Below are 24,377 nucleotides of genomic sequence, written 5' to 3'. Positions count from 1 at the left end.
TGGAAGAGAGGAAGAAGGCCAGGTGTGTCTGTACAACTTCTGACTCACTCACGCGCGCGCGCGCGCGCTCTCACACACATACAGCTGATCGGAACCGAGTCGAGCGCCGGCATTGCCTGCTTTAATTCGTCTCGGGGCGAACGGGGCCGGCTGCGAGCGCTGGGCACGCGACCAACGTTCGCCAGAACAACGGCAACCACGGCGGCGACAGGACAAAACAGCGCCGCAGATCTCGCAACGTCTGTCCACGCCAGACAGTGTACTACAGCTTCTAGTGCCTTTCCGAGTGACTGCATGTGTATGCGTGTCTGTGTGTGTGTGTGTGTGTAGTGTGTTAAGTGCCTTGCGATAGATGTCCCTGCAATATCAGCATCCCGCCCGTCAACTTCGCACCGTGTGACGACTTGACCAGGAGCAAACAACTCCCCAACCAACAAACAACAACAGCAAACCACAACAACAACAACAAACAATGTCATCACTCAACCCACCGAAGCGGCTGAAGCTGAAGGAGAACCAGATGGTGGTGACGATGCGCGATCTGCCGGCCGGGCCGCTCAAGCGCAAGCTGCCCCTCGGCAACTACGTCAGCGCGGACAACGTGCTGCCCCCAGCCGTCACGATCGCGACCCTCGCCAAGCAGCTGGCGGGCGCCGGCCCACCTGCCGGGCCCGGCCTGCCCGGCCGAAAGCGCTCGAGCGAGCCGCGCACCGCCGTGTCCGCGGTCGAGCGGCGGAATGCGCGCGAGCGCAACCGCGTCCAGCAGGTCAACAACGGGTTTGCCGCGCTGCGCCAGCGCATCCCGGACGAGATAGCGGATGCGTTCGAGGCGGGCACGACGGCCCGCGGCGTCCACAAGAAGCTCAGCAAGGTGGAGACGCTCCGGATGGCGGTCGAGTACATCAAAAGCCTCGAGCGGCTGCTGGAGCAGTCGGGCACGGCGGCGGGCCGTCTGCCGGCGGCCTTCCCGCCGGTCGACACGCCGGAAACGCAGCTGCCCGCGACGCCGCCGCCCGAGCCGGCCGGCCAGACCGGCAGCAACTTCTTCCTCGCAATCAAGCCCCGCACCGACCTGGCGGGTGGCAACGTGCCGGCCGGTAGCGCCGAGACGCAGATCACCATCATCAACGGGCACCAGTACATGCGCATCCCCGGCACCAACACCTTCCAGTATCTGGATCCCGGGCGGCTGCACGACGAAGAGGACAGCGGTTCGGTCGGCCGGACCGAACCGCCGCGCACTGGCAGACACCAGTACGTGGAAGAGGAGGACGAGGAGGAGGAGGTGGTGGGGGAAGAAGAGGACACGTGCTCGAGCAGTGGGGATCTGCTGAGCGAGTCGGCGATCGCCCTGTCCCCGCAGAGCAACTTTACGCTCGAGCCGGACACGGACTCGAAGCGCGACGTCGATTCGCTCTACCAGTCGCTGGTGGCCCAACCGGACGGGGGCGTGTTCGACCAGCAGCAGTACGACGACCTGATGCTGATCAAGTCCGAGCTGCAGGACGAGGCGGACCTCGCCGAGGACGCATCCTTTCTCAGCTGGTTCGAGGCGAACCAGCAGCTGCAGCTGCAGCAGCAGCTCCAGCAGCACCTTCAGCAGCAGCTCCACAGTCAGCCGGGCCTGCTCGATTGAGCGGCGGCGCGGGAGAGATCTGCGATTATTTATTGTATTTATTAGTATGCGTTACGGGAAGGGAACAACACACCGTCGTCCATTTCGGGGCGTATCCAAAACCCCCAATATACCAAAGGGTCTTACTACTCGGCGGCGATGCCCGGCGGTAAGCGTTCAAACGAGTTCGAAGCGAGCATTCCAGCAAATTTAGGCTAGGTTGCGATTGCAAACAAAAAAGGGAAAACCGAAAAAGCACAACGTCAACCCTAAGCCTCAACGACTTTCCAGTGCCTGCGCGAGCTGTCAGGGGATGCCATTTTACCCTTTGCTTTTTGACAGATGTATAAGTATTACGTTTAATAGTTGCATATTTACCTAGACTGATATAGACCAAACCTTGCGGTAGCTTGTATGTTTTATTTAAGAAAATCAAACCCTTCCCAGCCCTTCCCTTACCATCCCCCCCCCCCTCACACCCCAACACACCAGCTCACTTTGACTGTATATGTGCAGCGTGCATGTGTGTGTGTGTGTGTGTATGTAAGATTGAAGATGAATAAATAGGAAAAATATTAAAATGGAAGAAACAATAGCAATGCTGCATTCGTGTTTGGATGAAACAGAAAGAAAAAATGCTGGAAGAATGATCTCGAGGGGACCCTCGGGGCGCTCGCATTTTGTTTTGTTTTTTTTTTTTTTTTGCTAGGAGAGCAATGATGAAAAGGTGAGCAAGGAATAGGGAGAGGGAAAAATGAGCTGCAATCAACTACCGAATGCAGATGCTGGAATTCACACGGGCTTCGAGAGGGGGGAGAAGAAGAAGGGCCCAAACGTCCAAAACGCGATGAATGGGTAAAACTATGGACCTGAGATGGGGCCCTATCTCAGCACCCAAACTGGTACCCAAAGGCAGACCATTTTGGACTTATTTTTTGAGAGAGAGCTACCCAAGGAAACATTTTGGGCGATGGTGTTTGGTTCACCAGCGTTCCGTGTGGACCACGGATGCTTAATGGAAATGCTCCGTATATTTCCGTACAGTATCTCATTGCGGCGGAACCTTACAAATGTTATTGCGCGGTCGAATCAGGAATCGCGCATCGTATCGATGGAAGAAGGGAGTACGAACGAGGGGGGAGAAGAGGGAAGCACAGAGAAAAACGCTACACATTCACTCATACATTCTTACAGCAGCAGGCAATTCGCGAGAACTTGAAATCGGGAGAGTATATTTTAACGCTCGCGAATGAGTGCAAGCAGGTGCGGTATAGAAGATAGAGCAAGACAGCCCAGTTTTTGTTCAAGCTAGGTCCAAAATGTTTTCTTGGGGGGTGCTGCGAGGTATAACAAATTCCGCCAATTTTTCCTCGGCAACCGAACAGTACCAGGATTTTCCAATATGGACGTGTATATAAGGGATACATACAAACAAATGGGGTGTCCCTGCGCCACGCATGATCGCTTTGTGTGGCTGTGTATCTCTACGCTCTCTCTCTCTCTCTCTCTCTCTCTCTCTCTCTCGCTTTCTCTCTCTCTTTCTCTCTCTCTCTCTTTCTCTCTCTCTGTCTCTCTCTCTCTCTCTGTCTCTCTAATGAGTCTTTCGTATGATTACAGCCACAACATCGCAAGTCGCACGCTGTGTAGGGGAAGTCAGGGTTGGTTCGACACTGTGGGTAAGATCGACACCTCGCCGTTTTAGTGTTTAAAGAACTTTTTGAAAAAAAAAAACAATTGCTATACCTCATTCATATTAACTGTTTCAAACATTTGAGTCACACTTTACTGATAATAAACCTGTTAATTGTCAAAATAAACAACAAAACCAACACATGGTGCTTATGATTGACAGCTGATGTATTTTTTTATTTGTATTTTTTTGTATTTTTGTATTTGTATTTGTACTTTTGGCTTTTGTTCAACAAACTTGCAGTTTCCGTTTTAATAGTATTGTTTTATAAATACTTTTTATTAGTTCTGTATCAAAATGCGTATCTTTATGTTCAACTATATAGTTGAAAGTGTTTTAATTTTTTAGAGATGTCTCGTAGCTATGTGCGGTAAACGCTGAGCAAAGGCTCAATTAAAACATATCTTAGAAGCTAGCTAGCGTTGAAGCGAGATATCAACAAACCAAACAGCTTATATTTATGGAATTTAGCTATCATTATTATTATTATTATTATTATTATTATTTATTAATCTTCAACGGGCCGTATGGCCTAATTAAGATGTAACAGTTCAATAAAAAAAAATATCAAAAACAAGATTTGCATCGCAATTCACTGCGGCCACGGCAAAAGCCGGAGACGTTCCTTGAAGCACTGAGTTGAGATGTCGAAGTCGAAGCAATCCGAGACAGTGTTGAAGACAGACATGCGGAACATAGGGTCAGACCGACCAGCACTGAAACGGGGTTGAGCGAGCCGTAGAGTTTCTCTAGACCTAAGTGTTCGGGATGGTGCATAGATATCGACTCGATGCAACAAAGGCGATGAGTCGATAGAGCCATTTAGCAATCCAGCGATGAAAGAACACTGTGCATTGCGTCTTCTAACCGAAAGAGGTTCAAGGCCTAGAAGACGGCACCGCGCAGCATGCGGAGGAAGATTATTGTGATCCTGCCAGGGAAGTAGGCGTAGGGCATATCTCGTGAGCTTACGTTGAATCGCCTCAAGTCGAGCAATTGAAGAAGCGGTAGTTGGGCTCCAGACTACGCACGAATATTCCCGAACCGAACGAACGATACAGTTGTACACAGCTTTGATGCACATGGGGTTGCGGAATTCATTAGTTGTCCGGATAACCACGCCAAGTAATTGATTTCCTCTGGCTACAACGTCATCGATATGCTGTTTAAAGTTCAAACTAGAGTCAAGCAGAACGCCCAGGTCTTTGGCATGATTCTGTCGATTAACTGCAGTGCCGTCCATGAAGTAGGTCCCAGTCACTGGGCTCCTGCATCGACTAAACGACACACAGTAGCATTTCTCGATGCAGATAGTCAGTCCGTTACGCTTGCACCACGAACAGAAAATTTCGATGCAGTCTTGCAGGAATGTACGATCACCTGTGTTGTGAATAGGCGCAAAAATTTTTGCGTCGTCGGCAAACAGACTGATACTGTCGGGAGGTAAAGCGAGGGTAACATCGTTGATAAACTTTATCTTGTTTGCCAAATTATTTAATATTAGGTTTAGACATATTAAAATTAATATTATTTCGACTTCGGCCGTATTTAAGGCTTATTTTTGGCCGGAGTAGGCTTAGTTGAAGAACAAAATTGTCGCTTTTTTGAGATCACAATAATTAATGTTCGACTTATGACTCTCGAGTTAGCAGAAAAATAAAAGTTTAAAAACAAATAAACACCCTTATTTTTCTTAAAACTGGTACGAAATACTTTGTTGAACTTCAAGGAAAAACAACCGGCCACCAGAGTTTGTTATTTTAAAAGCTATAACCAATGTGTCGAAATCACCCCACAAGGTGCCCATTTAATCCCATCGTGGTGTCGATCTTACCCTCACTGCAACACACTTTTTTTTATTTATATCAAAATGTTATCAAAATCAATCCAGGAACCGTAGATTTTCGTAAGATGGCAGGCAATTAATCAAACAAGCTTTTTATATGTCTACTAGTAAGTTTACATCGGCTAAAGTATAGGTGTCTAAACTACCCCTAGTTCCCGTACGCGCTAACCCTTGAGCGATCGAAACGCCAAACTTCAAGTCCAGGAGGTACTCAATCTAGTATTATCGCTTGTGACTACTGTTTTTCTCCTCTTTTGTGTGTGTGTGTATGTGTGTGTTTTTTTTTCTTCTTCATACTAAGCAACACAATAGCACGCTGGAAAAGTGTCCCCTGCTGGGCGAAAACTTCGCCACGAAGCGCGTATTGTGACGCAAGCGTGCGCGAGCGCGACCGAGCACATTCCGTGTTGGGAAGGACCCGAGTTCCGTGGGGACCTCGGCATCGCCGCACTTGGCAACCGCTTTGTTCTGGATCCTCGAGAGCCCGATGCCTTTCGTCCTTGCGCCTACCTGCGGCTGAATCGAGCGAATGGTTCCAGCAGCACGAAAGGACAACCCATCCCGTGTAAAATCCCATGAATCACAGAAATCAAAAGTAATGGTAGAAAATCAACTGCATCTACTGTACCAAAAAGGACGACCAAACTCTAGGCACCGACGGCAGCAAAAGAGTGGAGTGAACGTGGACGAAGCAGACGGACGAAGAAGGAGGGAAGAAAGCGGCAATCGAAAGAAGACAACAAAAATGAAGCAAGGATCAACACGCCGAGGACGCCGGGGATAGGGAGCATGGGCATGGGTGCGGGCTCGGCGGATAAGCGTGCCGTTTCGGACGGCATCGGAAGGCACACGACCCGTACCCGTAGCTTCCAATCCACCTTGGCACCGGGACAGCTGAAAGCGACGAGCGAGAAAACGAAGCCCGAAACGATCCCGGCGGCGGGCAGAAGAACGGGATGGAAGCGAAACGAAGGAGCGTGGTGAATAAAAGATCGACCGATAGAAAGGACGCGCGCGACCGGTCCCGGACCATCTGCAACGGTGTACGCTATAAATGAATCCAGCCGCACGATAAGGCGCAACTGCGCGGTGTGCAACCACGGGCTGGGTAACTGGGTGACGAAAATTATTACACACACGCACAGGAGTATGCGATCAAGGGGCCTGCGGTATTGCCGAGAGAGAAAGAGAGTGAGAAAGAGGGAGAGTGAGAGAAATACGCATTAATTTATTCCTCCCAGTTTTTTCTACGAATCCTAGAAAATTATAAAAGGGGTGCTTTTGTTACGTGCACGATACTGCACGATAAACATTACGTTTAAACGTGTCATTGAAATTGCGTTCAACTTTATGATTTCTGCTTCCGTTTCTGGTTGTTTGTTCCACCCGGGGTACGATTTGCACCCGAATGTCACTAAGACTGGGCCGTGCGCGGCTCCCGGAAGTACGGCCCTAAGGTGTTTACCGGAAGTGCGCCGGATCGTCCCCAACGCGCAGCGCACGTGCCAACTGCCTCTTGGAAAGGTACTGCGATACTGCGCGAGTTGTGCAGAAGTGCGTGCGCGTGCGCGTCACTTCCGGGGTTTGCACGGGTCCCTCCCCGCCGGGCATTCCGGGACTCGCGTGCCTGCAAAGTCAGAACAGTGCGCGCAGTAATACACCTAATCGTGCATTACGACACAAAACCCGGAGCGCTCGTTTAAGGACACTCGAAAGAGCTAAAAAAAACCCCTTCCCTCGAACGACGTCTGCGAGAAGTGTCTTCGTTGCTGTCGACTTGCACGAACTAGAGCAATGGGCAAGGCTCTTCAAAAACTTCCTGCCTGAAGTAGACACAACATCCCCGCCGATTGGAATACCCCAGTGGAAGATGATCGAGTGCCCTTTCCTCGTGAAAAGGTGCGTCCTGGTACGATCGACACCAACACCACCATCACCACGGGAGCAGATGTTTTTCGCCTGCGCCGTCGTGTTTATCCCGCATCGTCCACGCGACGACTCCTTACAGTGTGTGTGCCGGAGGTCCAGGTGCTTTTGTACATGGCACTTTGAAGGAGCAGGGCTAGAGTGGAGAATGCAAGTGAGGGACACCAGGAAGTGTCTAGAACGAGCATGCGAGACAGGTAGAGAGAGAGAGAGAGAGAGACTAACGAACTACGCCACAACAAAAAAATAACATAACAAGTGATCGTCGATTGATTTGTATCGCTGTGCTGACTGCTAGCTCTTTTTTATCTGTTTGACAGCTTGCCGAATTTCTCCCTGTCACAACAAACCTTCTATGCGAAGGGGAGCCGTCGTCTTCGATTTCCAGTTTCTACAAACCCTCCGCTACACTAAAATCCAACCGGACAACTTGACGATGCAGCAGCTCCTAATTCGCGCGGGAGTCCCCTGGCTGATTGCAGACCAGCGTTGATTGGACGATAGCTGATGAGCGTTACTATGGCTCCCATTACCGAGAAGCGAAGCGCGCGAGGGTTGGCAAAATTAAACTTTGTTGCTTTATTGGAAAGAAAGTACAAGGCGAGAAGGAAACAACAACTCCCGGCAGCTCTACCCGATCCCAAGTTCCGACCGCGCTGCAACGTAATGAAGTAAAGGATGAGCTCCGAAAATTGCACCGTAGCTTTAAGCGCGGCTCACCCGTAATTAGATCAAAACTTCTGAAAATCCCGGGGCACGTTTCGCGCACACGGTTCCGCCGCACACATTCCAGCCCGTCACGTGCCTATTTCTCGGCGGGTCCACTCGGCGTGCGCGCGCGCGCGCGAGAGAGGTATGCGCAATTATAATAATATTATAAAAACAATAACAATAATGATAAAGGACACACTGTGGACGTTGGAATGGGAGAATGAGAGAATTAGCGACGACGATAAGGCAACTGACGGACATCGGCGGTTACAATGCGGAGTGGAGGGTGGTATTCGCTTTGCCGAAATGATAACCGTCCCTGGCTGTGTGTGTGTGTGTGTGTGTGTGCGTGTTAGTGAAAGAAGAAGGGCAAAAGCGATAATAAACTCCAACAACAGCAACAAAAACTCCACAAAACCGCCGAAGAAATTCAATTTTGGGTTGCGATCGGCGCGGCAGCGTACGCGAGCGTGAGCGCGCGCGCACGCGCGCGCGTACGCCGTGCGTCTGTATCGTGCGGGAGCATTATTTTAATTTTGTGTGCCTTTTCGTCTACGTTCACCCTGCCACAACCCTTTCCCGTTGAGCTTACGGTGTTGTGGCACAAGTGTATCGCAGTGCCAGTGCGTTTTGGTGCACCGCGCCCCAGAGAGCTCATTTCAGGGGGCACCGAAATTTAAAACGATAAAAATAAAACCGAACTACAGTTTTTGGAACGTGTACACAACCGCACGCACACACACACATACACCTTGGGATGTTTCCATGGGGGTGGCAAGAAAGGGGGAAACGGACTGCGCTTAGGCTCCCGGGGAAGCAAGCGTTGCTGTGCTCTTCATTAGAAGGTTTCCAAGGTTTTGCGTTTGCTGTTTGTGCGTTTTTTTGCCGCTTTTTCGTTTCTCCCTAGCGGCTATTGAAGAAGACGTGCGCAATATTAAAGCATCATGCCTGTTTTCGCTCGCAAATAAATTGGCAAAGCACTTGCGGCTAAATGAGTCTGAGTTTTTTTTTTTAAGTTTTGTTGGGTTGCTTCTTGCTCTTGGAGTCGTTTGATAAATGTGAAAGGGTTTTGACTTTAACGAAATAGAGGTGCTAAGGTAAATCCCGGTTTTTGTTTCAATACGGTTTTGATTATGATTCTACACACCAGCATCCCGAATAAGGAGAAGTGGTGGGGGATATGGGTGTTTGTTTTTGTTTGAAGTTATTTGGTACTTGTGTCCAAATACTAAATCTGTTCCCCTAGAGTTAGTGTCCTCGAGCTGATCGAAGTCTTTTGATCATCATTTTAGATTTTTTTTTAAATCTATTTCTTATCCTGGTATGCTACAGAGCGATTGGAACGATTGCGTTGCACAAATTGAACTGCTTGGTTGGTTATGTATGTAAATTTCAACTGCCTGAATTAATGCCATTTGTTCCAAATACTTGTTTCCCTGTGAATTATTAACCTTGAAAATGGTTGCAGCCAAATAATGCTTCAATTATAAAAAAAAACCCTCACCCTCGGCTCAGTGGATCGAATTTCCTAGCCTCCAGATGCCCTAGGCCGGAATCTCGACCTAAAGCCGTGTTGCTTTCTGGTGTGGCCTGAAACAGTTAGCTATAGAAAGCTTTTTCCGCTGCACAGCAATCCGAATAGGAAAAGGGAACGGCTCCTTGATGTGTACATGCTTCCTGGCGTCTTTTTTTTCTATATCTTTCTTTTTTGGTCACCCAATTGTTTATCCTTCAAACTGATCCCTTTCAAAGGGTTTAAGGCGCAGCAAATCCTCGATGCGCAGAACGTGATGAGGCGGATTTTGCTTTTTTTTTCTAGTTCGCAGTCGCTTATGTGCAATGTTCAGGCGAAGGAACAATGCCGTATTCATCAATTCGTGGTCGGCTTGGGTTGTGCGAAAACCGAAACAAATGGTCGGCGTGCGACTGGGAGATGGAAAAGCGGGGAATAAAGCAACACCGAAAGGGGTACACATTGGAAAGTGCTTTGTCAGGCCAACGGGGGGTCGACGGAAAGTGACAGATTTTCCAATCTCTGATGAGTGTTATTCGTAGAATTTCATCCTTTCAGCTCGCAGCACCATTCACCGCACCATATGGTTGAGATGAAAGCATTTAATAGAAACCTACACAAGACAAACACTGCGCCTAAAAGTATGCAAGGGCAGTGATGTATTGAGGATGAGCCCAGCGAATGGAAACAGCGGCATGCTCGAAAACTTTTGCAAAAAAAAAGAATGACACGAAATAGAACGCAGAAACTGTGTGTGAAACTGTGCGCTAGTGGTGAAAGTCTTTCGTTTTTTTTCCACCCATCCCGGTGCTAAGCCGGCCGGGTTTACATTATTTGTTTTGACTACATGCGCATTGTTTCGAGGCGTAGTAATTACTTGGGTTGCTCTTTTCATTTGGTTTCTTTTCTTTTTTTTTGGCATTGCACAGGTCGAGTTTCCGTTTCGGGTACTGGGATTAGGGAATCGGTGATTGAAGCGACGAAACCCGAATGAAGAGGATTAACTGCTAATCCGATCCCTCCGACTGTATAAATGCTTCCGATACCAGCTGACTGCTCTTTTCGGTTGCTGGGTCTAGCACGCGCCTTTACTGTGCTGAAAGTAAAGTGGTGAGTAAAGCATAATTTAAAAACATGTTGTCTTTTATATTTGGATTTAAAGTTTATCAATTCTTGTTGAATTCAACCAAACAAACAGCATCATTCACGGTAGGACATATCTTATTAAGCCGCAAGATGCATCCACAACCACGATTTGGCCGCGTTTTCTTCCCGTTGCCCAGTTTCAAGATCACGCACGCACACATGCACATGCCGTCGCTGTCGCTAGATCCTTCGCTTGGGCGGATGCACACCAGTCATGGGGACGAATATGACGACCGAACAATGAACTCGACCGAGGCCCGTGTCCCGGGCAAGGTTAAGGACAACGGAAGTGGATACCGGAATGCAAATGGCGCACAGCTTCCTGGCACTCAAAGCCACTATACAGCCGTTCCGTGCGCTGCTTCCGTGCGCTGCTTGCTTTCCTTAAGTCGAAAAAAGCGAACGAAAACAATGCGCCAGCTAAACAAAGAGCACACCAGCCAGCGCAAGGTAAGCATTCGAAAGCAATCAGAAAAAAAAAGTCGAAGAAGACCGAATTACGAAAATAGGATTCCGGCTTTGTAAATCGGGTTCGTCGTCTGCCTTTGTGCTACCGATGGCCATTGAACGATTGCATTCGCTCGTTGCCGTGGTAGCGCTTCCAGTTGTCTTTACTTCCTCCTTTTGCCCGTGTGTATGTGTGTGTGTTGTTTCTAAACTTCTTCGTGTGCTTCGCCTCCTTCGCTTGCTCCCTTCCGGTTGACTTTTTCCTTCCGAGGCCAGTGATTTCTTCCAACTTATTTTGCCTCTCTTTATCTATCATTCGCCGTTTTTTGTTTTTTTTTTGCATACAAAGATTTGTCCCAACAGGAAGAGAATTGCATTAAAGGCCAGACGAGTGAGCCGGACGATTTGCATCACCTAGCATCCGGACATACAAGCGCACATAAACAATGCGACGAAGCGAAATGCATGCACGCGCGGCTATCGTTTTGTGAGCCTTGTCGGGGAACCAGGACCGGGCAAAAAGGATGAGACCAGTGTGCAAGAACAGGAAGCCATAAGACGAGCGGTCGGAACAATACCGAAAATGTTTGTAAGAAAAGAAAAATTAAGATTGATTTTTTCCTCCTCCGAAATCGGAACCGTCCTTCGGCCTCGGTGGATTAAGGATATTCTTCATCTTACGAGGTAAGAGATTTTTCCTTCCTTCGCACACAGCATTTTACGTGAATGTGGGTCCTTTTTTCTATGTTAATCTTATTCTGTTTTGTTTTCTTCACAATGAATAATCTCATTCCAATTTCTCTAAGACAGTGTTTTTGACGGAGGAAAATTACCAAGCAGATCAATATTACTGTTAAGCTAAAGCTGTTCGAAGACGAACAGTTTTTTTTTTGCAGTATCATCAAAAACATCAAATGCAAGGAAGGAATTATATCCATTTATATCTAGCTGTATTAATTTTCATTCTTCAATCGCTTTCCTTTCAATTTCAATCATCAATCATCTATTTGCAACCCTTCGAAAACCGGGTTGTGCGTCTGACCTACTTTTTTTATCTATTTTGAGACACAACACACATACACACGAACACATATCTATTTACAGCACCCTCAATTAAAGGTGCTAGTTTCGCTCATTTAATTGCAATAATTATTACACCACTCGGGGTTACCTTTTCAGACTTGAATTCGCTAGCCTCGCTAACGGTCGCAGCACATAGCCGCTTCGATCCATCTTCCAGGAAGAGCTTTTGGGGTGCAGCAGCACTAAAACCTTTAATACTTGCACTCAATTTGCACCCCTTTTCTCTAGCCACCCGAGCGGCTTGTGAGAGAAGATGGGCAAGAAAAAAGCAACGCATCACTGTAGAGAGAAGCAGAAACAAACGCTAGGGAACGAAGGACTTAGCGTAAGCGACGAACCCAACCGTACAAGAGGTAGAAAATTAATAGGAATCGAAAAAAAAACATTAAGGCTTTAGGAGCAATCTTCTCGTCCTTATCGGACGCTTCCCTGCGTTACCTTGGCTAGAAAGCAATCCTATCGGTCCCGTTTCGTTTTTTACTCCTTACTAATAGCAATCCCATCCCAGGAATCCTTTTCGCAATTTCGAAACCTGAAATTTTAGGATCGCTTACATGCTTGATTGTTTCGATCTTGGAAAGAAAACACAAACGCAAGCGTGTCCATAACGAGAGCGGAGGGGTTAGAAAAGTATCTCTTGCGGGAAGACAAAAAAAAACACTCATCCTCCTCCACAGCTGAAGGTGAAAAACGTTTGTAATCGTAGCGTTTAAGTCATTCGTCGTTGCGTGCATTCGACCCGAACTGCTCTACATATCGCTCCCAATGCCGTATCTTTTCGCCCGACCCAAGGCTACGATTGGTTCAGCGTACCCGCAAGGCTCGATGTAATTGGAAAATTAGAAAACATGATTCAAATATTTTTATTGCTTCATTATCCTTTGTTTCCCGCGGTAGGTCGCTGGATGCCCGTGTTGCTGGATGCCTTTCGGCCCTATCGCTTTAATTGCTGGTAAAGGTTTCTTTCAATTTACTCCCTTTTTATCGCAATAGGAATGTGCTGGCAGCTAAGCGGTGCGGCGTGACCGGTCCGTTAGGGTTAATTTTAATTGGCGAATGAATGAGGATCAACCTACCAAACAACCAGAAAAAGAAGCATCATATCCTTCCAAAACTACAGGGTGATGATGGATTCCTAATCGAATGTACCCTTCCTTTCCGAAGATAAGAGATTATTTAAGCGAAAGGACACCCAAGGACACCAAGGTATTCTCGTGCTCGATTTGTTTTACCGGTTCTAACAGTAGATTGATCGATGGTCGGCGGCACCCGATGGACCACCGGGTGAAATCGTTTGTTGATAATAAGGGTACGCGACCTACCCTGGAGATCTAAGCGCATAAAGTATAAGCGCCTTTACGAGTAACCCGATCAAACCGCCACCATACATTAGCTGCAGCGATTTCTTTCGGTATCGCGTATCGATTACTTCTCAAGGTGTGACGGCTGAAATCGAAACCAACCGATGCTTTAAAAAACCCCTTCCTCTATGTAACTACTCACACGCTCATGCACATTTAAGACTACATCTTTCAGCGCGATGGCTTTACCGGCCGGTTGGTTCTTCTTCTCGACAGCTCAGCTCTGGCAGCTATCTTTCATCGAGTGCCACTTTGCTCAAGAGCCGCTTCTAAGCGGCCTGTCCTCGAACAGTCGTACAACGCTCGTCGGGCTCGTAAAAATGCTTTACAACCAAGTAGGGGTGTGCAACTTTTAATGGAAGAAAACAGTTTTACCAAGTACACTAGTGGAAAGGAAGGAAAAGGTCCCGCAAAAAGGACGAGGTCGCGCTAAAGCAAAGGTCCCATCTGGCGCTGAGAAGACGGTTTTAACTTCAAATGTAAATGAATTTTACAGGGAGTTAAAAACAGAGTGCAAGAGAAAGAGAGAGAAAGCGGGCGTCAGAGGGTGTAAGTACAGAAGCCAGTTTGCTGCAAGGCAAAGCAATGTTTAATTGTTTGATTATGGTAATCAATGCCCCTACGGGCAAGGATACGGACCGTTCTTGTTGCCTTCAAGGATCGCGCTTACGATCGATGATCGCTTCGTTTGACCATGTGTGCGTGCAACGGTTTACGATCGTGAGACTCTGGTGCATGTCACATTCTGGGCTGCATTTAATGGTGTTGCCTTGAAGTTTTGGGCTTTGGTTTATTAGTCGCAGTCTCTTAGCTATCGTAAAGTGTATCGTGTTATTATCCTTATGTTAAAGTAGCCTGTAATCGTATCTCTACGCTTTTACACTTTTTACCTTCCGTCACTGCAGGACGGCTTGTAAGATCTATTCTTTTCAGTTGCAGAGCAGGCAACGAACCGGAGCCATCTGCAGCAAATATTTTGAAAAGTGAGATTTATTCTTACATTCAAAACTAATCATTGCTAAATGCGCAGCAATAGGACTGGAGCCGTTCCTTTTAAATTAAAAAAAAACTGCTAAATATGCACTTTACACTAAACAATGTTCCTCGTTAACTACAACTTTCAATAGCTACTCTGGAAAAAAATAAATATTTATCGTTATGGCCAAGCAATACAAAAATTAACACTTTATTTCGAATCCATGGTAAAATATGTTATTTAAATGCAGTAAAAAAATCGCTCAGACATAAAAGTAGACATAAACGCAACGAAGTTGATTCTCGAAGCAACCTCTGCGAAACGAAGTTGCTTATTGCTTACCGTATTAGGAGAAATCTATGTGTCTGATTTTTACTAATTTTAAACATTATGTTTTCTAAAGTTTGTTTCATTGATAATTACAGTTTAAAAATGTTGTAGTTTCCTCCTTGTGATGTTTCCACACATCATGAAAAATATTGCTTTCGTGACATTTTTGATAGTGTAATTTCTTTTTAAAAATTTTCTGTATGTATTACAGGGTTTTTTTACTTGATTTCGCAAGCGCAAGCAACGTTGAACGTAACTGCAGCAATTGATAGGAGAAGCGCATCATTTGTTTTCAGAACGTCAGCTCGCTTATGCCATAATTTGCACAAGCGCGGTACACAATATCACTAATCCAGTGCTGCGGATTCAAACAAGTATTCAACATGCTTCGATAAATGCGTGTGCCATTATTATTTATCTTGAAAAGCTGCCCTGATACAAATAAACATTGAAAATGTCTTACCACTTTCTCAAAGAGGCTACAACAATCGGGAGAACAAAATTGTTCTAGGAACAAAAAAAACAAGAGCAATGTGACAGCATGTGGCTTTCGGTGCTACAAAAAAAAGAGAACAATCTGCAAACTACCATGCCATTGAAGTGCCACAATAGGTAGGCGGAAATCAGTTCATTCAAAGTTGCGCGATTAATTGTTATGCTGCCCTACAAAACACACCAGCCCCTGCGATAACCCTACTGACTGGAAAGCTGCAGTTTCGGAACGCCACAGGCAACACTTACCCAGAGCCTGTCTGTCTGCAAGTGATCTTTTGCACAAACTGAAACCGACAAACGGAGCAGTAACACACGCACACACAAAAACATTAAAAAAAAAATGCACAAAAAGCATGCCCATCCTGCCGAGAGGTCTAGCAAATTTGTGTACCGGGTTAAGAAAGGCACACCGGGTGGGTACACAGAGAACAACGGCACCGCTCGCCTACTGGACAGAAGCGGCACATGCCAGCACTAAACACAACGGAAAAAAGGTGGCAGTGACAACTGATGATGACACCGCGCCCGGTCCATAGAGAATAGTAGGGTGCGCAATCTATTCTTTGCCCATTTGCTGCGGACTCGGAAAGACAAAGTGCCCTCGGGGACTCCGGGTACTCCCCCGCCAGGCGTTCGGTCAATTCGTTTGCCATTCGGTTGCCGCCAAGGACTGGCGGGCACTGTCTGCGGCAAAGGGACACTGTTCTGTGAAACGGTTTAATGAGCGAACGATTACGGACAAATAACCATAGAAAATTTCACGCCAGGAGCGTGACACCGGGGGCTTCGGTCCACCTGGCGTGTTGCGCCATGCCGTGCGCCAGTGCCATTTTTGGTGCCATTGTAGTGCACGGGACAGAGAAGAAAAGGATGAGCTAAAACGAGGCCACTCGGTCTGAGCTGGCGAAAAGAAGGTTGCCGTAGTTGAGACCCATAAACCACCTGCGGTCTGTGTCCCGGCACAGTTACCAATGGTAGGCCGGGCTTATGCCGCTGCTGCCAAGACATCGTTTGCATAAATCCGACGAGGCTCTAACAATTCACCAATTTGATTATAGTAACAACCCAAGCACATATCTCCAGGCTTAATTCAAACCCACCAATCTAGTTACGAAATGTTACCATCAATTGCACAGGAGTTTCTGCAATACATCCAAAAGCGTTTCATCAAATCACTCCCGCAGCGATCCAGCGGGAGACGTCAGGACGACACAGACACAGCTGGGCATCAACTCCCGGGGTCCAGTTTCCTTCGAAATTCTAATGCGGATCTTTGCTGCAAAGCGCACATCTGGAAACCAGTGCCTGCCATTCCTGCAAGGCGGTTAGAACAATGCCTGGCTGGGCGAAGGCAGACCATACCTGTTCCCTCTCGCTGTGTTTATATGTGTGCACGATTTGATGCGCCGAATCGAATGGCGGCTTTCCGCCAACAAATACGGTTAGACGTTGTTGGCAAAGCACGATTAGCTACAGCGCACCGGCAGCTGAATTTCGTTTCGTGCGCCGTTCCGCCCAACGTCTCAAAAGTTCTAGACTAACTGAATTCTGCCCCCCGAGAATCTCGGAGGCGATCGATACATGGTGGCCAAAACGGCACCTTTTCCAGACACTCTCCGTCACCTTCTGGTGTTTCGGGGCTAGAACCAGCACTGCTACCGCAAAGCGCATCACCCCCTGCTCGCAGTAAAGCTGTGAAGCCTTCAACACGTCCGGTGATACGCAGCCGGGTTGCCACTTTTGCCAAAAACAAACATATAATCAGCGGTCCCGCTTGAAACCACCCCCCCCCCTCAGAACGGAACGGAGGGCGATTAGCGGACGCACGGAAGATGCAGATTTCCGGGCGCAGAGAAGCGATGCGCAGCAGCAGCGATCATGATTCATGGTTCGAGTTTTGGCCGGTACGCCCCTTTGGCTTTTGCATCTTCTGCGTGCAGCGCGATCACTATCAACACTCGCAGGATATGATAGCCGGTTGGATTGCCGGGATAAGCGCTGGTTTTTGGCCGGGGCAGGAGGCCGGACCCGATTGCAATCGGGCCCGAAAGCGGAACACAAACGGGCGCACCACCGCGCCTTAATCTTATCTTGAGACCCGACGCCTCCCACCGTTCGCTGGCGTTGTCGTTGCTTGTTTGCTTTTCATTAGGCCGTACCACTTAGTGCCGGGGTAAAGGGGAGAAGGATATTCAAATGACGGACGATGCCCGGCCCTTGAAACGCACGGCACAGTCTAATGATGATAATGTCGAACGTTCGATAAAAATGAAACCCAACCGATTGGGTACACCTATCATTTGGGGATACGTTCCGGGAATGTAGAATGCACTGGCTGCGATGATGTCTGCGATGCTCCGTCCGATCTGAAGGAGCTGATGTGTGTGTGTGTGTGTGTGTGTGTGTGTGTGTGTGTGTGTGTGTGTGTGTGTGTGTGTGTGTGTGTGTGTGTGTGTGTGTGTGTGTGTGTGTGTGTGTGTGTGTGTGTGTGTGTGCGTGTGTATCTTTTTGATTGTTAGAGAGAGTGTGTGTGATCAGCAAAAATGAACAGGTAGTGACAAAAAAGGAGTTTTTAACGTGATGTGCAATGATTATGATTGTATGTTGAACAATATTATGAAAAGATATGACTTTCTGAAATATATTCTAATTAATTTACTTCATTTGTCCACAACTCAATCATTGAACTCTTAAGAGCTTCATCTTAAGAGCTTGTCATGTGTCAATCTCTGCATCCAAATAAGAAAGACTGTTAGAAAATTTCGTTACTACAACAGATCTCATCAGCACTCTTCAGCAAATGTTATTTACTATATTGACCCATCGTATTATTCATTCCGGCCCACGAAATGATTTTGTTGAAAATAATTAATTTTGTATTATGATGCGTGTTAAACAACACGATTTATCTCATGCTTGACATCTCCAAATGAACAAAGCATTTCGTCAATCGTTTGCATTACTTGACTCAAACGACCCTGACTCAACCCTGACCCCTGCGGAAGGTGTTTTATTTTACGGGTTTACTAGTAATATAGTTGATTTAGACCACACTAATAGCAAGTAACTTCATTCAAAAAAGAAATAAAATATCATTTATCAGAATAAAAAGTGTGAGAATCATGGTTATCATCATGGTTGTCATGAAGCGATATAGATATTATAGAACCAGTTTCTTCCAGGATAGATTTGCAAAACTGATGCTCTGGTGGAAAAAATGAGACTTCTCTAACAACCTACTTTAATATAAAAAAAATCGTAAAAGCCGTAAAAGTCTTTCCTCAAACTATATCTAACGATAGCCCAATAGTTTTGCGGCATGGAAGGAGGCGATATCTCGTAAAAGGCGGTCAAGCGATATTGCTCTTGCTTTGTTGTTTTGACTAATCAAACTTTAGCGCTTTTTGTTTCCGATCTTTAACTGACATATCTTTGCAATTAGTTTTAATTATATAAGCTACCAATCTTGATCCTTTGGTTGGACAATAGAACTATCGATAAACAACAATATCATCAATTGCACTGCTTGAAATTATTAATCTTTTTTGTGTTGAGCTAAAGCGGAAAGTTTTTCTCAAGAATAAAACAAAACTGCATTATATTGACCTGCGGCTCTCTATTATTTACTAAATTTGGCCCTTTACCTCGAAAGATTACCGAGCGCTGACCTTTAACACACCCGAGCTCTAAAGTACCACAGTGAGCTCTGTCTAGCTCCGCTCACGCTCATCGCTATCTTGGCGAGTTCATTATACCTCCAAAGACTTGCACGTAATGTGAACACGCTCTAATATTACGCTTTACATATTGGTATATAACTACTTAAGAATAGTTTGATTCAATCGATCGAGAGAATCGAGCATTCGGAGCTAGCTCAGAGTTCTCACTTTGCAGAGTTGTGCTTGGGGATTGTGCTCCCTGAATAAATTTCCACAATTTTCACATTTTTTTTAATTTTACTGTATCATAATTTCATAATTACATAAGTTCATAATATTAATCTTGACTTCCTATTAAAGGTACAACATCATGGTTGTCATGAGTTTCAAAGGAGTTTGAAATAATGTGACAGTCCCGGGTTTAGTTCAAAATACTAATCAGATATTACTGACTGTTCTACTCTTTAATTTATTATGCTTGATTCTCGCTGTGTTGCAAAATGTTCTGTTCTGACGTGCAATGAAATTGGATTCGGTGGGTAATTAATTTCTCTCGCCGAACACGTTCGCCTTTCAACCCTCACGTGAGCGGTTATGCCGTGTGTGCGCAGATAAATTTGCGCTCGTTCGTTTGGCGTGCGGTATCACTTTACTCGGGGCTAGCACTAGCACGAAAGCGGCCAAATACCTGGTGTTAGAAAAACTTCCCAAACCATGCCTAAAAGTGTTGTGCCCGGTGTAATTTAGAACAAACTCGACAGGTTCGTACCCCTCGCGGAGAGCGCATTTGTCACCGAAAACGGTTTGCAAGCGTTGCCAACCACCGAACAGCGGGGTAAAGCGGGGTACTTTGGGTGGTGTGCAAATTTCTGGTGCTCAGACACGGAAGGTGTTCGCGAGCCTGCATGCAGAAGCTAAAAAGGAACTAAAAGAAAAAAAACACACACACACATACGCAGGGTAGCATTTGTTCACAAAACAATTTTAAAATCGCTTGGCATTTTGCTTCCTTGGCGCTCTCACGCACCGCACGCACACTCAGGGCGGTGGTGGAAATGGAGCAGAAAAAAAAATAAGACATGGGGCTAAGCGAAGGAGGTGAGGGGATGTTTGCGTGCGCCGAAAAATAAACGCCTCTTTTAAACCTTCCCAACTCCTGCAACTACCCGCACGACCACGTCGATACAGTTTCGGGGCACACGCTTATGCATACTGATGAGCTCGAGCTGGCCGTTGGTTTCTTCTGGCTCCTGCAACGCATCTTTCACACTGCATACAGCGTGCAGCCGTGTGTTAAAGAGCGTGTGAAAAACACTTGCCCCACTGCCCGCCATCCTCAGCGATGATGAGGCGCGCGCGTACACCACAATCGAACTCCCGAAACCTTCCGAGCGAACTAATTTCTCTACTGATTCGATCGTTAGTCCCGGGGTGAAACAGGTTTCCTCGGTTTTTGTTTTATTATTTTTTTTTTTGCGAAAAAACGTTCGTTGTTCGCAAGAAGACGTGCACTAATGCTCGGCTGATGGGTGCATGCTGACTTGAAGAAAGTTCCCCGACCCGACCCGCCCCAGGAACGTCACTCGACGTGGGGTTTCGTTTCTTGAAGGATATTATTTCGCGCTGGAACTTCGCTTGTCGCCCCAGAAGCAGCGTTGCGTTTGAAGTGCAGCCAGTCCAGTGGCTTAGATGCCGAAACTTGTTACATCTTTACCGTCGTCACACACACACACACACACACACACACACACACACACACGACACATGTCAACCATTATGACAGCCTGGAAAGCGGCGGCAAGCAAAGGCACGCCGGGAACGCGCGTGGTCGTCCCGCGATTTCCCAGCTCTCCAGCCCAGGCCAGTGCGCAGTCCGATAAACAAACAGCTTTTGCTCTCTCGGGCGCGCGCGCGCCCGCCTGTGTGTAATAATTCATCCACTTTTATTACTCAACATCCCAGCCCGTAATGACGGACTCTGTCGATGATGAACAATGCCAAACGTGTTTTTGTGTGTGAGTATGTCCCCTGCGAAACGTTACCTGAGATCGCCCGATCGCTCCTTAGGCTTGCGACAGTGTCCGGAGGGTGCTTCGAAGGGTGCGCTGAAAAATCAAAACATTCAAAACATCATTCGGTTAAAGCACGGAGCGGCGCAAGGCGAGCAAAACGGGAAACCCTCTTCACAAAGCAAAACGTTAGAAAGACCGGACGGAGGGGACCCATTGTGCCCGGGAGCGTCCGTTCGGCAAGGGAATAATTTATTTCAAACCTCAGCAAGTTGTCATTAATAACGTGAGGATGGCCGGTGCCCTGGAAGGGGGCGAAAGGACACGAACAGATCGTTTCAATTGAATTGAAGCATTTTGCTATCGCGCTCCGATCAGGCTGGCTTGGCCGATCCGTGGGTCGGAGCGAATTTTCGTGGATCGGATCGGATCGCCATCACAGCCAAACGGACCAGCCATAAATAATCTCCCCGCAAAGGCCCGTGATGAGGGAAGGGATTATTTATTTATCATTGCACGGCGGCCGGGAAATCGCCCGTTTGCCCGAAGATGTGCCAAGAGTTTGAAAAATCTCGTTGCACCATTCAGCCGAACTGAAGAAAAAAAAAAAAGATAATATGTGTCAGCGGAGACAAAGCGGAAACAAATTTTGTACGTTTTTTTTTGCTGTTGTGTTTTTCCTGCTCTTCCGCAATGTTTTGTCGTGCAGCATCGCCACACGCATCAAAAACTGCGTCTTCACTGGCGGAATCCGGTTCGAAGGACCAAATCCGATCGCACGGTGACCGTAATGGTTTCATCATTTTATTACTTTCCCACTCTGTAGTGTGTGTGTGTATTTTTTGTGAGTTATTTTTCTTCTTCATCTTCTTGTTCAGCAGCAGGGATAGAATTTAATTCGCGTCCATGTGGAAGATATTGCTTTTATTTGTCATTTTCCCCCACAAAGCATTTCCTCGCTCGTACGGCGAGCCTTTCCGTCCCGCTGGATGGTGCACCGAAGAGCAGAAAGGGAACAAAAAACACGCAAACGCACAACAACACGGGAGTAAATCAAATATTGATTTTCTAAGCGGATTTTAAGCATTCCCCTGTGCCGACCGGTCCAAAGCACACACACACACATACACGGATACAGAAATAAGAAAGCAACAACAGCAAGAAGAATAAATCAACATTGCCAATAAATGCCAGTGTATGCCGTTGTTGTGTGCCTGGTAGCGAAATCGAGAGGCTTGCTGATGTTGCTGATGAGGAGCCTTTTCGCTCGCTTGCTTGCCTTGTTCGGGCGTTGTTTGCTAAAGGCCTGCGCGGGCGCATACATGCGCACACACACACATACAGAAAATCGAAACAATAGAAACCGCCTACCCATATCCAGAGGGCTTGACGGGGGTTTCGATCGGTTTCGTCGATCCGATCGATCCCTTTTTCCTTATTGTGTGCACGCCCGATCACTCCCTCGAGGCCTTTTTTTTGTTATGAATCGGGAGTGAATGAAAGTGGCGTACGGCAAAAGGTGGCAGAATAGGTCGAGTGCTTATAAGAGAGAGAAGGAGAATTAGATAAAGAAAGAGAGAGAGAGAGAGAGAGCGATCAAAAGGAAACATAAGCAATTTTGCTTGGAAAAAGCAAAATTTTTCAGTGCCACACAAATCCCTTGCCGATGGGCTGCCGTTGTTCGATTTGTGAAACTAATAAATCGTTTCCAAATTTAGAAAAGGCAGCGTGATGGAAAGGGCGTGATGAAGGATAGGAGGCTTTTGTTGCTAATACATTCTTTTTAGTGGAGAGCAGTTTTAATTCTCACCTTAACTCAAGCTCAAAAACTTTACAGATGTTCGGCTGCACGTTTATAGCTTTAAGAAAATCTAAACGTATAAACAATCCTTTGCCTTCGCTCAAGTGTTGCTTGTCTTTTTGCCGAACCGATGCCACTTCAGGGTTTTTCTTTTTTTGTTTCTGCGGTTAATCCTTGCATAAACAATCGCCAAACGCACAAGGATGCCGCCGCGCTCGGTGAAAGTGAATCCTTTGAAACCCTTCACGGGCGGCAACATGTTGCTTCAAGTAGCTTAAACCCGGTGGTCCACAGTGTCTTCAACAACAGCAACAACAACAACAAAAAAACCCCTATCCCACTAGCTTAATGAGACACCAAAGAAGCCGTCCTCGAATGGGACTTCCACCCTCTACCAACGCCGCTCTCTCGCTTGCGCTTCTCTTCGCAAGCGCCCTCGCCGAGATTACGTGCGCAGCAAGGACTCACGGCACCGGGCCGACCGGAGTGGCAGATCACGTTCCACGTCACGTTCCACGAGCCAGGGAAAACATCTGGCTCAACACAGAACCGGCTGGCGAGCTGACTCCCGGCGCAACAAGCGAAGAAAGCAAACGAAAACCGAGACCTACGCTAAGGTCGTGCTTGTTCCAGTGCTGCGCGGCCGTAGTGCGCGTGAAATCGATCGTTTTTCCTCCTTTCAGCTCCTAGGCAATAGTGGTGGTGGTGGTGGTGGCGGTGGTGATGTATGGCTCTTGTGTTTTAGGACTTTTCCTGCCCGCCCCGGACGAGCTCTGCACGGAAGTACAGGGGCAAAGTAAACAGCGGCAACATGTGTAAGATGCACACGTGCACAAACTAAATTACGGTGCACCTAAACTAACAGGCGCGTCTACCAGCGCGCTCTGCAGCGATTTTGCAGCGGCCATAGCGGCATTTTGCTGAATAAAGTCGCGTAGTCAGACACTGGGGAGAGCATTGAGGTTTATTGTAAATGATAGACGAAAAACCCGGAATATCTTAGAAACTGCAACAACGCAGTTACGTTAAACAATTTTTTTTTTGGTCCTTCGAGCCGGATTCTTCACGCCGCATTTTAAATCACTTCACAAAGAGAGCTTCACTAAGATGAAACTTTTTCTTTTTTATGCTCTTCGTGTGTAACACACGACACATCACAGCTGCCACCATAGAAACCCAGCGTAAGCCGACACTCATCTGCAGTGTGCCAGGTTGTCGCGCGAAATTGTGTGTGTGTGTGTGTGCGTGGCAGCAAAAAGCAGATGTCGGTCGTGTGCCGAACACGCGCAAAACGAATCACGTAGCGGCCGATGTGCCGCTCAGATTGGCGACGAACACCCACGATGCTATGCTTTTGCGGAATTCGCGTTAGTTAGTGCGTGACATTAATGTTGACGAATGATGATTGAAATAGCACCGTACTACATTTGCTGGCTATGGTGAATTTCCTAGGCGGCTTGTTTGAAGCGTTTTGCCCTGAGTTGGTATGCAATCTGCATAGCATTGATTGAAGCTGAAATATGTCAAGCAGGTCGTGAAATGAAACGCTTCACTGTATTATTAGGGCTTGGTATTTGTTCCGACACAGCGTATCGGAACGTATGTAAACACATTTTACAAAGGAAACCATTAACAAGCAGAAAAAATGACTATTAATTTAAGTTCAGAAGTGATTATTATTATTTAATAAAACCGTGATATCCTTTCCAGTTGTGTCCAATACCGTGCCAAACATGCAAACATTTTTATTGCATATTGGTACTGCTCCG

General features: G+C 46.9%; 1 protein-coding gene across 1 annotated transcript; it reads left to right on the top strand.

Moving 5' to 3' along the window:
* Positions 1–472: 472 nt before the first annotated feature.
* Positions 473–12,262, top strand: LOC120905569. Its single transcript, XM_040316491.1, has 3 exons — positions 473–1,545; positions 10,585–10,897; positions 12,206–12,262. The coding sequence occupies exons 1-3, from the start codon at positions 473–475 to the stop codon at positions 12,260–12,262; spliced, it is 1,443 nt and encodes a 480-aa protein (XP_040172425.1).
* Positions 12,263–24,377: the final 12,115 nt, after the last annotated feature.

This window comes from Anopheles arabiensis, chromosome X, assembly GCF_016920715.1.
Source record: "Anopheles arabiensis isolate DONGOLA chromosome X, AaraD3, whole genome shotgun sequence".
Classification (NCBI taxonomy): domain Eukaryota; kingdom Metazoa; phylum Arthropoda; class Insecta; order Diptera; family Culicidae; genus Anopheles; species Anopheles arabiensis.
This window is presented reverse-complemented; position numbering and strand designations above follow the sequence as displayed.